The 17228-nt window shown below is 38.1% G+C and overlaps 1 protein-coding gene across 4 annotated transcripts; it reads right to left on the bottom strand.

Annotated features, from left to right (window-relative positions):
• Positions 1 to 11524: 11524 nt before the first annotated feature.
• Positions 11525 to 15308, bottom strand: LOC118803849. 4 transcript variants are annotated; one of them, XM_036564367.1, is made up of 5 exons: positions 15277 to 15308; positions 13858 to 13993; positions 13184 to 13393; positions 12213 to 12409; positions 11525 to 11846 (listed from the first exon to the last, which is right to left on the bottom strand). In XM_036564367.1, exons 2-5 carry the CDS (start codon positions 13988 to 13990, stop codon positions 11784 to 11786), a joined length of 603 nt encoding a protein of 200 aa, XP_036420260.1. In that variant the 5' UTR covers positions 13991 to 13993; positions 15277 to 15308; the 3' UTR covers positions 11525 to 11783. The 4 variants fall into 4 exon arrangements, with proteins under 4 accessions (XP_036420260.1, XP_036420261.1, XP_036420259.1 ...); XM_036564368.1 differs by having other exon boundaries at positions 13932 to 13993; positions 15277 to 15296; XM_036564366.1 differs by lacking the exon at positions 15277 to 15308 and having other exon boundaries at positions 13858 to 14080.
• Between the last annotated feature and the right edge of the window lie 1920 nt (positions 15309 to 17228).

Below are 17228 nucleotides of genomic sequence, written 5' to 3'. Positions count from 1 at the left end.
TAAATATTTTCAGCATTCTTCAGTAAGAGTGAAATAACATTATTGGAAATAAGCCATAATTATCCCAGTCATTAGATGTTCTCATTGTCCATGAATGAAAGTCTGCTATATAATCCTGCATATCAGAGATTTTCATAATCAGACAAAGCCATTCACATACATGCGTAAGGATAAAAGAATCCTATTGCCATTTTACCAAGGGCACATTGCATTTCATTGCAACTAATGAACTAATGTTTCATATAACTTATTTATTTATTTATTTATTTATTAATTTTTGTTGTTATAGTTCAGGCTGCCTCCTGAGATGCTAGTTCCAAGGGGCCTCACGAGACCATGATACATCCCTGGCTTGATTAAAGCATTCCCAGGATGTGGCATTTAGATGTGAACACTGTAGAGTTCAGTTAGTCTTACTGAATTTGATTCTTGAATTCTGAATTTAACTACTAATATATTCTATTTAAAGTACTGTATTTTGTCTGTGTTGTAAAAGATTTGTGCACCTAAAGATGAAACTTCAAACCATATTTCTTATATTTTTCCTTTGAGCCATACTGGGTCATAATGCTGAAACAGAAGTATTCATACACATCAAAGAGTAAAATATCCCATTTGAATGGCAGCAACAAAATCATTGATAACAGAAAACTTGAGAGGCCTGATAACAAAACATACATGCATACACACACACACCCTTTCTAAGCGTTAACTGGGCTGAAGACAGGTATCACCCTGGATAGGTCCATTACATGGTGGACACACAGACATACATATTTACACCTAGGCCAATTTAACATCTCACTGCATGTCTTTGGACTGTGGGAGGAAACGAAGCACCCGAAGAAAACCCACACCAACACAAGAACACTAACAGAGTGCAACCGAGATTATCCTGACACACACACACACACACACACACATCATCTAAACCGCTTATACTTCTGGGTCGCGGTGGGATTCTGGAGCCTATCCCAGCTGTCATTGGGCAGAAGGCAGGATACACCCTGGACAGGTCGCCAATCCATCGCACATACACATTCACACAATTCAGCATGTCCAATTGGCCTGACTGCATGTCTTTGGACTGTGGGAGAAAACCCACGCAGACACGGGGAGAACATGCAAACTCCACACAGAAAGGATCCCAGTTGCCCAAGTGGGGAATCGAACCCAGGCCCTTCTTGCTGTGAGGCGACAGTGCTACCCAGAATGATCTAGAATGAATGAATGATCTTATTTGTACTTACCAAAGCTAGGTTCTGTATCATTAGCTTGTCGCTGGCTGATGGGTCTTGCTTGCACCTTTGGTTGAGCTTCATCTTTTTGCATGTCCTGAGGCTGAATCTCATCTTTCATTGCCTACAGGGAAGTGTTACATTAAAAAATGTATCAAAACTACTGTAAAGGTTGTTCTTTCGTTGTTATACAGTTTTGCAAATTGCTAGGGGGCGGAAAGCAACAGAAAGCGACACTCTTTATGACACACAGCAGCACTCTTTACAGCATAAAGCAACAATGACCAGCAGTTGTGCAGTAAACTACACCAACCGCAGAGAAGACGGCTGGAAAATGTTTAATATCCCGGTGGATCACATCCCTTTACCAAACACCCCAGACGATTATGGACCCAGGGCATTAGAAAGGTGGATTGAGTGCATGAACATCCAAAAAGGCAGTGAAAGTCTGGATCTGGATGTAGTGTTTTTTGATAGAGTGATTGGCTGTCAACACATCTAAACTGTAGTTAATACTGGTAGCATTTTCTGACACTGTAATTTAGACGAGGCCGAAGTCAGTTTTATATTCCTCAGCTTCTTGTTCAAATTTTCTTGTTCCACCTTAAATGGTGCAGCAGTTACATTCTGGCACCTCAGGCCACCATTCACTCAGGCACCATTTAAGGTGGAACGGGAAAACTCGAACATGAAGCTGGTAATTAAGAAGCTGACTCCAGCTTTGTGTGATTTAAGATATCAAAATATCCTACCTACAATTTTATGTAGAGCTGTACCTGTAAACATGTGCTTTGATAGGACATTTCGACAAGGTTATATAATTTGTCAGAGCAAGGCTACGTTTCTGTTTGCGAACATTATGTGGTTAGGTAATGAGTAAGTTAGCACTGTGTGTGATTAATTTCAATGATAGCTAAGCTAAATAATATTGGATTTGTTCAGTAGGTAATAACCTAACTAACTGGCCGATTAGTGTTTAGTGTTTTTTGGTGTCTATTTAAATTCAAACTTTTCCTGTTTACTGTCTATTTAATGTTATTGCTACACCATAGGATCTGAGAGTAACGCAATTTCAATACTCTGTATGTCCTGTACATATTGTAGTATTGACAATAAAGCTGACTTGACTTGACTTGACTTGTCGGAAGAAAACCTTGTATCTCCAAAATGGTAATTTTACAGGAGAAGGAAAAAACTTGCTTTACTTTTAATGTAAGTCAATGGAACCAGACTTTTGTCCAGGTCATTTTGGGCCATTTCTTTTGGTCCATTCTTCATGAAATTGTACACACAGTGTAAAGCGCAACAGGCATTTTCAAATTATGTCAAAAACTGAAAAACGACAAAAATGGAGATACAAGGTTTTCTTCCGACAACAGCGATATGTTTTGTTTTGAATGCTGGTATGTCAGCACCAGACCAGGATAAACCAGCTCAGCATGGGATGCATGCTGGCATGTGCTCTTTTTTTCAGCAGGGTAATTTTGGTTGGTTCAAGCTAACATCTAACAAGCTGATAGCATTTAGTTTTTTAACAGCCATACTAACGCAAGCTTAACCTTCTCCTCTGAAACTCACAAAATTTTTAAAAAAATGCAGAAGAGGAAGTTTAAAAAATACCTTTTCCATCCACTTTTTAATATGTAGCATTGCTTCAATGTTCTGAGAGCACTGCAGGAAACGTCCATCTGTACAACACAAACAGTCCACTGTGATTGAATTCTCTCTGCTGCTGTGTGGTATGGAGCTTTCTGGGTCTCCTTTGTGCTTGTGCACGACTACAGCAGGCTTGGAATCTGTAGAAAGGAGAAATTTACCATAATATATCTTCCATAATTGCTGGCACTCTGGGCAGAAGATGATTTCTTCTAAATTTCTTTCATATTTTTATATTTGACATACTTTTTCCTTAGAGATAGTTTGCTTATTATTAGCAAATGGTGCCAAATATTAGTATATACAATGAATATCCTGACTATAAAATACTATAGAATACTTGGAATATTAAGTTCTTGCAGTGCTGCTTCAGTGTCAGTTCCAGGACGTGAAACAGCAGGACAGAAAACCAGAAGATCACACTCCTGTTCAGACACTTCCTACAAACCTGACACTTCTTTATGGAGACGTCTCTTGAAGTCCTCAACAGTATTCCTGTTTTCTCCAGATACAACTGTGAATACTAATACTTTTGTCTAATACTTTTGTCTCTGTGAAAGAGTATCATTTTTAGCACTTGGTTCGGTTCATGTCTGGCTAATTCCAGGTTGTTTAGGTGTTCTTCTGTCACAGCTGCTGACTGAAAAGCTGGCTCAGTGGTGATGATAGTTTAAGAATTTAGTAGTAGTCTCATCTTCAGAGGCTGACCAAATTAGCTGTAGGTCAAATATGATCTTAAAAGTATCCGTTTTCTGTCTGTGCGCAAAGTAAAAACGTTCAAATGGCTTGAGCGTCTCCTACAGCTGTCAAACTCATTGCTTAGCATCGGCGTCTTAGCGGAGTGATGCAGTGTTTGTGAAAAACCATAACAGCATGGTTTTTCACAAACACTGTTAGAATGCTTCTCTGTTGTATACTGTTGTATAATCTCATTTATAGCAATCAAAAACTTATTTCTATTTACAACAATCAATGATTAATTCATATGAACAACAATCAAAAGTTAATGTTTATGTGAAATATACTATAATAAAAACTTATTCCTATTTACAGTAATCAGACATTAATTCTGGTTTACAATTCCAATAAATTCCTTCCAGTCTGCAAAAATCAAAATTTCACTTTTTTACAATAATCAAAACCACATTCATATTTATAATAATCCAAACAGTCGTTCCTGTTACAATAATTAAAAATGTATTTGTATTCACAATAATAAAAATTTTAATTCAGTAACTGACATTTCATGAGCTGGAATTGCACTAATACTTCTTTCTGCTGTGGAGCACTGGGTGTGAAAGGCTATCAATACTTTTGTGAGTGAATGAGCTCTGTAGAGAGACCCATATGCCTAAGGCAGGGTCAGGGTGTGTCTCAGACAGCTGCCCAGTTCAGTAGTTAGGGTACTAACTACTGTCCCATTATCAAAATCATTCCAGCATAAAAATCAACTGTTTACTGCTCCCTGACTGGAAATAACCTCACATCTCCAGATCAACTTTCAGAAAGTTTTAAATTAGTGGACGAATGCTGTATGTTATCTCGCTTTCCTCGCCTCCTAAGAAAAAGTTAAATATTTATTTAAAAAAAAAAAAAAAAATATTGAAAACTTTCTAGCAAGACACTTATTATTATCTTATTATTAGTTTCCTGCTAACTGAGTGTTTGCTTAGCTAACCATTCGCATTAGTCTCTGATTTATCTATAGCTTTACTTATATTCTTTTATGTTAATGTTTAACACTAACTAAAATATTCTTTATCGTACTAAAGTATTGCACTATATATATGGTTTTCATGAACAAGACATGACAGAAAATAGGTTGACTGAGTAACAGGCTAAATAGATAACAGCTAATAGATTAATTAGGCCCCTTCAGAAAGATTCAGTCACAAGCTTTAAGTTTAAAACTTTACTGAAAGTGTCAGATGAACTGAAATAAAGTCTGTTATAAATTGCTTAGGGGACTGACTTCCTTGACACTAGTAATGCTAAAGGAAATTAGCATCATTCTAGCAGTGTTCCATTTTATGAAAACTTGTGAATGTGCTTCTGTGTTCTTGGATTTCAGAAAAAGAATTGCACTGCTCCATATTTTACTGTGAAAACATGAAGAATAGGATTTACCAGACATGGCTGATGAATGTTCTGCTGGGTTCTCCCTTCTGCTGTTCTTCTGTCCCACGGCTGTAACCCCTGTAATGTCCCATTTACAGAAACAATGAATCACCTTATTTCACTTCACTTTTTTTTTGGATCGTTCAAAGACATAATGACTCATGTAAGAGTGAAAGTATTAGAGATGTAACGATACAGAATTTCTGAGCTGATGCGACAGATGATAATTAACACGTTATGCTGGCCAGTATCAACATAATAAACTGGCGATAGCAATTGATAATAATGTAATGCTAATTACCTTATTCAGGCCTAGTAATGTTCACAGCAGTAAATCATTAAAAATAAGAATTTCTAGAAATAAAAAACAGGGACATGGAATATGGAACTAGAAGTGGCTAGGCCATAAAAAAAATATCAAGTCAAATGCATGTAGCTGCACACAAATACATGACTCAATATATATATATATATATATATATATATATATATATATATATATATATATATATACAACCAAAATTCCAAAAAATCTCATAGACCTATATTTTATTCACAATAGAACACAGAACACAGATGCTGAAAATGCAGAGGGACCATCCAGCTTGTTATCATTGCACAGTTCAAAAGCCTGCATCTCTGATGGTGTGGAGTTGCATTAGTGCTTATGGCTTACACATCTGGGAAGGCACAACCAATGGTGAACAGTTTACAGAGGTTTTAGAACAACATATGCTCCCATCCAGACAGCATCTCTTTCAGGGAAGCCCTTGCATATTTCAGCAAGACAATGCTAAACCACATACTGCATCCATCATAACAACAACATGACTTTGCAGAAGAACAGTCCGGTTGCTGAACTGGCCTGCCTGCAGTCCAGACCTTTCACCAATAGTAAACATTTGGTGCATCATGAAACAAAAAATCCAGCAAAGAAGACACAGGACTGTTGAGGAGCTAAAATTCTACATCAGACAAGAATGTGACAACATTCCTCTCCCAAAACTCCAGCAATATATATATATACATACACACACATACATACATACATACATACATGTATATATGCTGCTTCATCAGAGAACAAGTAGTAAGTAAGCACTTCTTCGAGTGTCTCCATACTGTTCAATGCCAGCCTCTCAGATCAATAAACAGAAATAATGCAATATGTTTAGTTTCTCCTGAGCCTCTTGAGTCCCTTCAGAACTCAAGCTGTTTTTAAGCAGCTGATCAGCTCTGTGACCTCACAGGCAGATTTATAGTAGCAAATAAGACAGAGAGACAGAGATGGAACACAGCACACGTGCGAGAGAGAGAGAGAGCGCAGGATGAGAGTGCAAGATAGAAAATGCGTGCCTAAAATTCCTGTGAAAAGGCCAAATCTAGTCAACGGTGAAATAATAATCACTGAACATCAAATGGTAAGTTAAAAGAACAGTTACCAGGTGTGTTACACTCACTGTTTGAAGAATAATAACATAATAAGTTCGTGTTTAAGCCCTAATCAGATTTTACAGTGTATATTGGAAACCCTTGCTGTGTGTGAAAACATTTATGTACTTGATATTTTCTAGAACTTGCTGGGCTCAGGTTATGTAGCAGACCTCTAACAGTGTTAATCAGGACACAAAATTACCAAAAAGAATACTTTGTTTTAGCATGAAAGCTATTTTATGATTTTGTTTATAATACACGCCAATCAATATTGCTGAGTAGACAGACATTTTGTTGATTTCTTGACCTCATTAAATAAAAACATTAAAATTTAAAAATAAAAATCTTTCATTAAAAATTACCGGGGATGATATCCTAAAACAGTTTGCACAATGAACTAGACTGAGCCCCGGATCTTGATGTGCCCAGCGTACGCCCCTGTGATATATGATGCATCCCTAAAAGGTTCCTTTCCAAAAAACCAAGACGAGTAGAGACACATAACTACCCGATCAAAAAAACACTGCAGTGGAACTTCTTAGCACATCCAGCATTTATCAGCATATGAACTAAAATAAAATGATAAATCTGAACAGTCAGAAGCCAGAAATGTGACCAATCACAAGGAAGTACAGAGGCTTCATCAATGTAATACAAAGAATATAAAGAAATTATCAAAACGACTTTCCTCACCCACAGACTTGAGTAGAAGAAAGAGTCAACATTAAGATTAGAAGGTAGAACGTGATGCTGCAAATACATCAATATTAGCCATTATATGAGATGCTAAAGGATGTACAGCATCTACTCACCACAGCTGCTCTCCACAGTGACTGTGCAAGAATGGAGGGAGGTTGCACTTTATTCTGAGACCTGTTTACTAAGCACCAACACTTTCACTTTCAGCTCTCTGACTGCGGAGAGTCCTTACTCATCCTTTCTCATCTTTAGAGTCCAAAGATTAATAAGCCGTAACATTAAAATTAGCACTCAGTGGCCTTGGCATGAATGATGTAGATGTGCTGATAAGTAGGTCATTTCTTGTTCTGTGTCCTTTTAAATGTAGTTTTATTGAATGAATTATTTTACTTTCTACTGCATAATTTTTCTCCATCTATCTTTCCATTGCAGCATGTGTTATCAGTTTTGCGTTCCCACCCTGATACTGTATTCAGGAATACAGTAAGCTCTGCAAATTACAGTCTGTAATTATGTTAAATGATGCTTGTATGCTACCAACACTGGTGCACAATCAGGGAGGATGGGGGGAGACATCCCACACAAGGTCATTTTGGGGGGTTGTGTGATTCTATGATTCTACGTAGTCATTTTATTTCACCCACAGTCTGTTATTAGTTCTACACAGTCAGAGCTTTTCTCATCAGCATGGCTACAAATTGATAAACACTGAGTTTAATTTATTTCCTGTACATTAGTTAGAATGTATTTACTTTGATTGACACAAATGTTGCACACTTGCTATTCCTGTTGGTCCTGAAGGAAAGAAAATACAATTTTCTGTCATTTTCCATAATACCAGCAGATGGCGTTGTTTCTCCATTTATACAGCAATGCAATGGGACCAGAGCTGGTTTATGAAGAGCCTGGCCACTTCCTATTCAGAAGGACATATTTCACTAAAAAAGCATAGAAAACTTACCTATATATTTCCTTTCTTCTACAGCAGACAGGTTCTGGGCAGCAGAAGGCTGGCATTACTGCTACTTGAGGGCTGATTGGTTGGCAAGCGGAGCAGCTCATTGGCTGTTCGTGCTCACAGACGTCATGGACACACATGAGGCGCTTTTTAAAACTCCTTTAACTCGAGTTTAAAAGCTCTTAAAAATAAAACAGCAGTGTTAAAATGTTTTAAGCTGTTCTGTGTTCAGGAAATGATTGATGATTTTACACTACAAATGTTTAAGCATTTATAAACTATGATTTTGCTCAAATGCTCCATCTTAGCCCATTCATTTTGGACTTGCAGACATTACAGATTGATAAGTTCTCTGACAGGACTACATTTACACTGGTACATATGAACATGGAGAATGCAGGCTGTGTTTTTACAGGCTTTATCAGAAACCTCCCAGATCTTTCAGCTTCTATTCAGCTTGACCGAGTACTTAGAGGATACCTTTCGTTCTACTCTAGATAATATGGTTCCATTAAAAAGTAAAATAATAAGGCACAAAAAGCTGCCCCACAATGATCTTACTCAAGCTTTAAAACAGCCTGTCAGACAATTAGAGCGAAAATGTTGCCTGACTAAACTAGAAATATTCCAGTCCGCCTGGAAGAGAACCTTATAGACTTTAGAAGAGCACTTACTGCAGGACCTATCTGTCCTCTCTAATTGAAAATAATAAGAATAATCCTAGATTATTATTTGGCACAATTTCTAAATTAGCAAAGAGCCAAGCAGCTACTGAAAACTAGATGCAATCAGCCTATAGCAGCAATGATTTTATGAATTTCTTTAGTAATAAAATTGAAACAATCAGGCAAAAAATTCAAAATGCACAGTTAACCTCTACAAACCTGCTGCCCCACAAAGCTAATCCAGATCTTGAGAATATTGTAACTATTGCAGAGAGGCTAGAATCATTTACCTTACTCCAACAAACTGAGCAAGTTATAAAATTATTTCCTCCTCAAAATCTTCTACTTGCATATTAGATCCAATTCCTACAAGATTTTGCAAAAAGCTGTGGCAAAACAACTAAGTTCTTATTAGCCCAGGAATCATGTACATAAAAAAAAATTCAGTCTAGTTTTAGGCCTCATTATAGTACAGAGACAGCACTAGATTGTAAACGATCTCTTATTATTCTCTGACTAAGGAAATGTGTCTTTGCTAGTTCTGCTTGATCTTAGTGTGGCATTTGACCACTTTACCTGACTGATCGCTATCAGATTGTGAATGTAAACGGTGAATCATCTGTTCCTTTAAAAAAATGGTGTGCCACTAGGCTCTGTTTTAGGACCTCTATTATTCACATTATATATGCTACCACTGGATACCATTATCAGTAAACATGGCATCAATTTCCACTGCTACGCCGATGACACACAGTTATATATATATATATCAGCCAAACCAGATGATAAACTTCAGCTTAATATGATTGAGGACTGTGTAAAGGACATAAAAGACTGGATGTCAAGTAACTTCCTCCTTCCTGCCATGCTCAAGGACACTTCAGTCACAGACTGTCAGCTCAGGGGATCGAAGCAGTGACCTACCCTTGCAAGGCTGGTTCCCTAACCTCCAGCCCAAAAAACCTTGGTGTCATAATAGCTTCCCATCTGTCTTTCGATGCACATATAGCCAATATTACTAGAATAGCTTTCCTGCATCTCCACAATACTGCTAAGTTAAGAAATGTGTCGTCTCTACAGGATGCAGTTATTACCTCAAAGCTAGATTACTGTAATTCCCTGCTGTCTGGTTTATGAAACATACACTGGTTGCCAGTTAAATTTTGCATTGATTGCAAAATTCTTTTACTGACCTATAAAGCTCCTCAGTAAACTTCTCTCATACTATGAACCATCATGCCTACTTAGATCACAAGGTGCTGGCTTAGTATTAATACCTAGAATTAATAAAGTTACCATGGGGTTTCTCATACAAATCCCCCCAGCTTTGGAATAATCAGACACAGCCTCAGTCTTTAAGTCTAGGCTAAAAACCTACTGGTTTAGTCAAGCCTTTGGTATTTAGTTTTCCCTGTTAGATAAAAGGTGCAGATCTGGGGTTCATGTACATAGAGTATTATGGTAAACTGGGAGTGTTGGTGCTGTCATCCCACTGCTCTCACGTGTTCACTCAAATTTGTTGATGGGGGGGCGGAGAGGTGCTGACATCTCAGGGAGCCCTCATGCCTCTGTTACCTTCTGGATCTTGCTGCTCTCTGTTAAAACGGCATACTGTAATCAGTCATTCTTTACAGAACTAACTCTTTGTGTGTTTTCATTACCAAGCTGACCACCACGGTGCTTCCTGCTGTATAACTCTGTGCAAACCTCACCTGCATGAACTGACCTTTCTGATGCTGCTGCTGCTGCACAGACTTGAACTATTTAATAATAGCCATTGCTTCACCTGCTTTTCTCCTTTTCTGTATTGTTATGTTTTATACTAATGTTAAAACTTTATTCTCTGCTCATATTGCTTTTTTTTATTGGTTGCTATCCGGTGTCGACCAGAGGAGGATGGGTTCCTCTTTTGAGTCCTGGTTCCTCTCAAGGTTTCTTCCTCTTGCTCTTAGGGAGTTTGCTCAATGCATCCCTAATCTGAAGTATATAAAACATTAACAAGATAAGCCAGATGCATTTTAGAATCAATTGCTGTGGACTAAAAATGGGCCACAATCACCAAATATATGTTTGGAGAAAAAAGGATCAGCATTTGATGAAAAGACCATCTTCCCAGTTGTTAAGTATGAGGGTGGATCTGTTATACTCTGGGGTCAAGTGACAGCCAGTGGCACATGAAACATTGTACAGGTCCGTGAAAGAATGGATATCTGAAAACAAATGTTACACAGTCAGTTACGAGGTCAGGCTGGCTTCTAAAACAGGACAGTCTCTAAAACATACCTCAAAATCCACCACCCACCAGGAAAAACAAGCTGAAGCTTTTGGAATGACCCTCGCAATCCCCTGAATGAACATCATTGGAAATCTGTGAGTAGATCATAAACATGCTGTGCATGCAAGATGACCAAAGAACATTACAGAACTAGAAGCTTTTTGCAAAGAAGAGTGGAAGACAATTTGTAAAGAACAGACTGCTAGCTGGCTATATGCAAAAGGGGGTGTTACTAAGTACTGACTTTGTAAGGTTAAGTTAATTGAATATAAATAAGCACAATAACAAGCACTAACATTTGTGGAAAACTATTTTTTTTATAGTTTGCTGCCGGTGTTGTGTTTTCAAAAATCAGCAAAACATGTAATTCAGCCAGAGTGCCCAACCTTTGCATTCAACTATAAAACACAATTTATGTCAATCATGGTTGAAACCTGGTCAGAAAAGAATTCTGATCTACTGAAGATGCTGAACACATATATCACTTGTAACAGAGGAATTTAATAGGATTAAATACATGTTAACCATAGCATTGCTTAATAAAGCAAAATTTAACATTCTTCAGATGAGCAAAACAAGAAGCATTTTTTGTCTGTTTATGTCTCTGACAATCTGTACTGATAATGATTTACTGACTACATTTGTCCTTGAAATATTCACAGCTCCTTTCCTGTCTGGCAGGATGAGGTCTCCTACTGCAGCTGCACTCTCTTCAACAACATCTTCACTCTATCCGGCACTTATTCAGCAGGATCTGCACTGAGACAGCAGATAAAACAGCGGCAAAGGTTCCTTCGGGAAACCTGGAACACAAACAATAAATGAAAATGTATTATCATTATTATTAGTATTATTATTACATTTAAAAAGAGGGACATCATAAAAGCCATCGCTGCCAATGGCCAATCAAGTTTTGGCTGGCATTTCATGGGGTTAATATTGGCCAACTGCCACAAAACCTGAATGGTATGTCCACACAGGGGACAAATCATTTCAAAAGTATCAGCCACAGGTGCTACTCATATTTCAAAAAAATGAAAAACAAGCAGATCTCTTCTGTGTTTATTTTGTGGGTAAGAAATTGGGTTTAAAGATTCATAAACCTCAGGAACATAAGTCATAAATGTAAGCTGTGAACATAAAGAGAGAAGAAATTGAAAAAGCAAAACCTTTAGTGGTTTAATCCATGTTACGATACTCTGTATTGCATCATCATTCTTCTTGCACCGCAGCAGTCCTTTATCCTCATTGAACTGACAGTCCACTGTGAGTGTGTTCTCTCTGGTTACTGATCTACTGCTGTCTGGTATAATGCAGTCTGCATCACGTGTTTGATGGAGCACCACTAGAACAACAGGTAAAGAGCCTGTAAAGAAATTTACCTTGGCCTTGGTTCAAAAACTGAGATGCTGCCTCTGATGCTGCTATTTGTCACATCAGAAACAGTAATTTCATGGTTAATAAGACAGAACTAGCAAATAAAAAGTTTGCAAATATTATTAAATGTATTCATTAAGTTGGCTTGACAAACCTAGGAATAACTTAGTAACCACCTGGGATAACATAGCAATGGCCTTGCAACACCTTAGCAACCACCTGAAATACCCTAGCAATGGCTTAGCAATACCTTCGCAACCACCTGGGATAACATAGCAATGGCCTTGCAACACCTTAGCAACCACCTGAAATACCCTAGCAATGGCTTAGCAACACCTTCGCAACCACCTGGGATAACATAGCAATGGCCAGGCCACACCTTAGCAACGGCCTGAGATACCATAGCAGCATCCTAGCAACACCTTAGCAATCACTTGGGATACCATAGCAATGAAGCAAAGGCCTAGCAACACCTTTGCAACCACCTGAGATACCATAGCAATAGCCTAGCAACACCTTGGCAACAAGCTGGGTTCCCATAGCAATGGTTTTGTTAAGCCAATTTGAAGTTCGTTCATAAACTTTCTCCTGTATTTACTTTGTAATTCATTGTATTTTGTGGAGGATGACCAGCTGCCCGTGGTGTTTGGAATTTATTCATTTAAAGGTTCTTCGAATCATGGAAATTTTCAATTTTTCAAGTTGAAACTGATAAACAACAAGGCTTTTTTCCTCTTCTTTACCAGTAAAGATTTCAAAATACCTGAAATATTATGAAGTTTGTCCAGCGCTGCTCCAATGTCAGTTCCAGCATGTGAAACAACAGGACAGAAAAGCAGAATCATACCATGCTTCTCCGTTTCAGACACCTCCCGCAAACCTGACACTTCATCGTGAAGACGCCTTTTCAAGTCTTCATGAGAATTCAGGGTTTTTCCAGCTACAATTGTGATGTATTTCAGGCGCTTCATCCCTGATAAATAAAAATAAAAACAACACACAAAAGATTTTATACATAGGTTTTCTGGTCTAATTCATCCCTCAGCCAGGGCCATGATATTACGTTCAGTAATATAGTTGTCAAGCCAGAGAATATTTAGTATGCAAGACTGACAGGCATTTTAATCCAGATAAAAACGTTTTACTGATTAGCTGATGCTTCTGTTCAAAGTGGTTTACTTTAACCAACTATGGTGAGTCCCCTTTGAGTTAGGGGCCTTGCTTAAGAAAAGGATCAAACATATGACCAAGCCCTAAATGGAATAATCTGTACAATTAATAAAAAAAAAATAAGTCATAATTATCACAATCATTTAAATATTCTCATTATCAATGAATGAAAATCTGCTATGTAATCCTGCATATCAGAGATTTTCATAATACACAAAGCCATTCTCATACATGCATAAAGGTAAAAGTTTCTTATTGCCATATTACCAAATCCAAGCAATTTTTTATAAGATTTAACAGGTGTTGGGGTGATGGGCTTTAGTTTGGGATCTTCAACTTGCCCATGTTCAATGATTTCCTCTTCATTGACATCATCATAAAGCTGTTTCTTATCTGCCATTACCTGCATGAGAGATTCACACTGAAAACAATTTTAAAGACTACTGTAAAAGTTGTTCTTTGGTTAAAAGTGTGATGTCAATTCTCTACAGGTACATCCCATGAACAAGATATTGCTATTTGCAGTTTATTAGCCCTTAAAACCCTAAACTTTTTGGGATTTTTTTTTTTTTTGGGTATTTTTGGTCAATTACAATTACAATTGCAATTACAAGGAATTTACATACGACAGTCACATGCTATATGTTGTTATTTTCAGGAGACCCTGGGCTACTCAGCTATGCCATTGTTTGACATGTAAATGCCAACAGAAATTTGATATCTTTATGAATTTGGGTCATTTTTGATCAAAAATTTACCTAGCGCCTGATAAATTTTACATTTTTTTGCTTATATAGATCTTGAAAACAAGTTGCACCTCAGATACCTTTTCAGAAATTGTTAGTCTGGAGTGTCTTTGAGCTGAAAGTACAAGAATTTTGATGGTGTTTTATTCTATTGGTCATTATTGAGTAAAAATCGGCACTAAACTCTGAGTCTGAGTCAATCAGAGGACTGTGATGTGTGAATTGTGTCGCTATTTTAGCAGGTCTCCTCAAATTTGGACTTTGAATTTAAATCTAGGCCTGGATTTGTAATTACTGGTAGATAATTCAACAGATGACGTAAACTGGCTCTTCATTTTGTCATCAATCCTGACAGTTAAGTAAAGAAAACCATTGTTTGGCACCCAGACCTCAAGGGCTGAAAGCCTCTAGTACAGACAGTACATGTTGTATAGTGCACAGCAAAGTTTTTAAATTATAATTATTTACAATATTTGATATTCTAATTAACTGGTGTTGTCATTTTGGTCCGAGTGTCCCTTTTCGTCATTTCAAATAGACTTTCTGGATAATGTGTCACTGACCACCACCCTTTCGCTTTGACTCTCACTGATTTCACTTTTGATTTTGATTTCTGACATTTCTGTCCAACAGTTTCATTTCACCAACAGTCTGTTATTAGTTCTGCACAATCAGTGCTTTTCTTATCAGTCTATTTCCATTTGATTGCTACAAATATTACACACATGTTAATCTTCTTGGTCGTGGAGAAGTACAAGTAATGACAACCCACAAGTACAAGTAATGACAACCCACATCTAATAAGTCCATTCATTACTGAGCCCTAACCAGAAATTACAATACAATGCATTTCGATTAGAAAGTAGAGAAGAACTTGATGTTGCACCAATATCAGTCTTTTTTTAAATGAGACGCTGAAGGATGCACAGCATTTACTTACCACAGCTGCTCTCCACAGTGACTGTGCAAGAATAAAGGGCGGTTGCACTTTCATTCTAAGACCTGTTTACTGAGCACCACACTTTCACTTTCAGCTCTCAGGGGGCGCACAGTTCCCTCACTGAGTTATTTTTGAGTGGGTCGTGAGATGGTTCTACATAGTCATAGGCCCCTGGGCACTCCACTGGTCATGTCTTACACAGATCCTGCAAATTGTGTTGAATTTTTTATTTGGCAATCCAGCCTAAAAGTAGAGTTTACTTAAGTAGATTTGATTTGTCTTGTTATTGCAGCACTATTTCCCTCAGCCTCATTAGTTTAACAGAATTTGCTTTTATAACAAATGTAGATTATGTAAGACTGTTACCACAGTTATCTGCTTAATGCTTAATTACTGCTTAAAGCAGCAATGTTAGCTCTCTGAATCCCCCAGTTAAAGAAAGAACAAAAAATAATTCCAGCAGCCTCAGAAATCCACCCAAAAGCAGTTGTAGTTTCTCCTACCTCTAAGATACAACATGAGAAGGAGGTTTTCCGGGTCTTTAAACCAGATAATCTCACATTTTTAAATAACTTGGAAGAAAAGGGTGCAATCTGCTGCCTGGCACACTATACCAATAAGAGTCCTTGGGCAAGACTCCTAACACTACCTGCCTGTGTAAAAGATGAAATTGAAAGTGGGTCTGGATAAGAGTGTCTGGTAAATGGGATTTAGCTGCAGCAGAACAAAATAGCTCTGTTGTGGATGAGCCAGTAGTGACATAACCTCTCCAGCAGATGGCGCTGTTCTCCCATTTATGTAGCATTGCAAAGGGACTATATTTACACTATTACACATATGGACCCAGATAAAGCAGGGCGTGTTTTTGCATTCATTAAGCAGAACATTCACTCACTCATTCATTCATTCATTCATTCATTCATTCATTTTCCCTGTTTCCCTTTCATTCATTTCCGCTTCTGCCGTTCTTCCCCACTTTGTACTACCATAAAGGAGATTTCGAAAGATTATAAAAAGACTTTTAAAAGACAGAAGTCTGACACTCTCTTACATCCAACAGAGCTTTTACTCACAGATTATGGTTTTGCAGACTGGGGATCTTGCAGTGTGTAACGGCCAGTAAAGGTGCACTGTCCCTTTAAGAAGCGCTCAAGCAGCAGAATGTACGCAGGTGCACTGCGCAGTTGTGCAGTAGAGAGAGGAAGATCACTGGATTTAGTTCTTTTATTTATTTTATTTTTTATTACTTTTTGTAAGTAACACCGCCACTGGGCTTTAGACTGGTTTTAGTTCATGTATGATCAGACAGGTGAGGCCGTGAGGCCTGGCTTTATACGGTCAAGAAGTTAATAAACGAATTGCAACGCCATCGTGTGTCCGAGTCGCTTGTCAGCATCAATCCTGCGCTGCTGTCTCATCTGCTTATTCATCACCAAAGCCCTCCGCTAACTGGACTGCAGAGAAAGCTGAAACTAGTTACTATTTGCATGAGCCAAGACCTAAACGTCTTTTGTCGGAAGGACGAGACGAGTCCAGACCACTTTACCCAAAACGGTCGAGACGCGCGGAGCGCGCCCACCTCTAGCAAGACGCTCGCTTGTCTACAACAGTGGAATCGCTTGAAAAGTAGTTTGGTGTATTCCTTTAGAATCAGACGAGTCAGAGTGTTACAAACGGCCCTTTTAGCATAAGTTTAAGTATGATGTCATCCCTGTCCACTGGATGACTCGGAAAAAGGAAGAAATTTCCCCTGTACGTGGATTTACAGGCTGCATCCCACCCTCCATCAGAGCCAATGGAATAAGAGCGTCGTGATGCAGCGCTGCGTTCTTGCTGTGAAAGTGAAAGAAGCGTAGTTTATTGGTGACCAGCCTGGATTGTAGTGAAGGTAAGAGGAGCTCTGAGACGGTATTTATGTGTAAATGTGAAATCTGCTTTAATAAAGCCACTCC

The sequence above is a fragment of the Colossoma macropomum genome, unplaced genomic scaffold, assembly GCF_904425465.1.
Source record: "Colossoma macropomum unplaced genomic scaffold, Colossoma_macropomum, whole genome shotgun sequence".
Taxonomy (NCBI): Eukaryota; Metazoa; Chordata; class Actinopteri; order Characiformes; family Serrasalmidae; genus Colossoma; species Colossoma macropomum.
Note: the sequence above shows the minus strand (reverse complement) of the source record. Positions and strands in the feature narration are given on the sequence as shown.

What these genes read in the sequence shown, in the direction of transcription:
- LOC118803849 (XM_036564366.1), bottom strand. Translation starts at nt 13,999, where the DNA reads ATGCAGGTAATGGCAGATAAGAAACAGCTTTATGATGATGTCAATGAA. An exon ending in TAAAAAATTGCTTGGATTTG is followed by an intron (nt 13,394 to 13,857) that starts GTAATATGGCAA and finishes TTTATTTATCAG; the next exon opens with GGATGAAGCGCCTGAAATAC. An exon ending in CATGGATTAAACCACTAAAG is followed by an intron (nt 11,847 to 12,212) that starts GTTTTGCTTTTT and finishes TTTGTGTTCCAG; the next exon opens with GTTTCCCGAAGGAACCTTTG.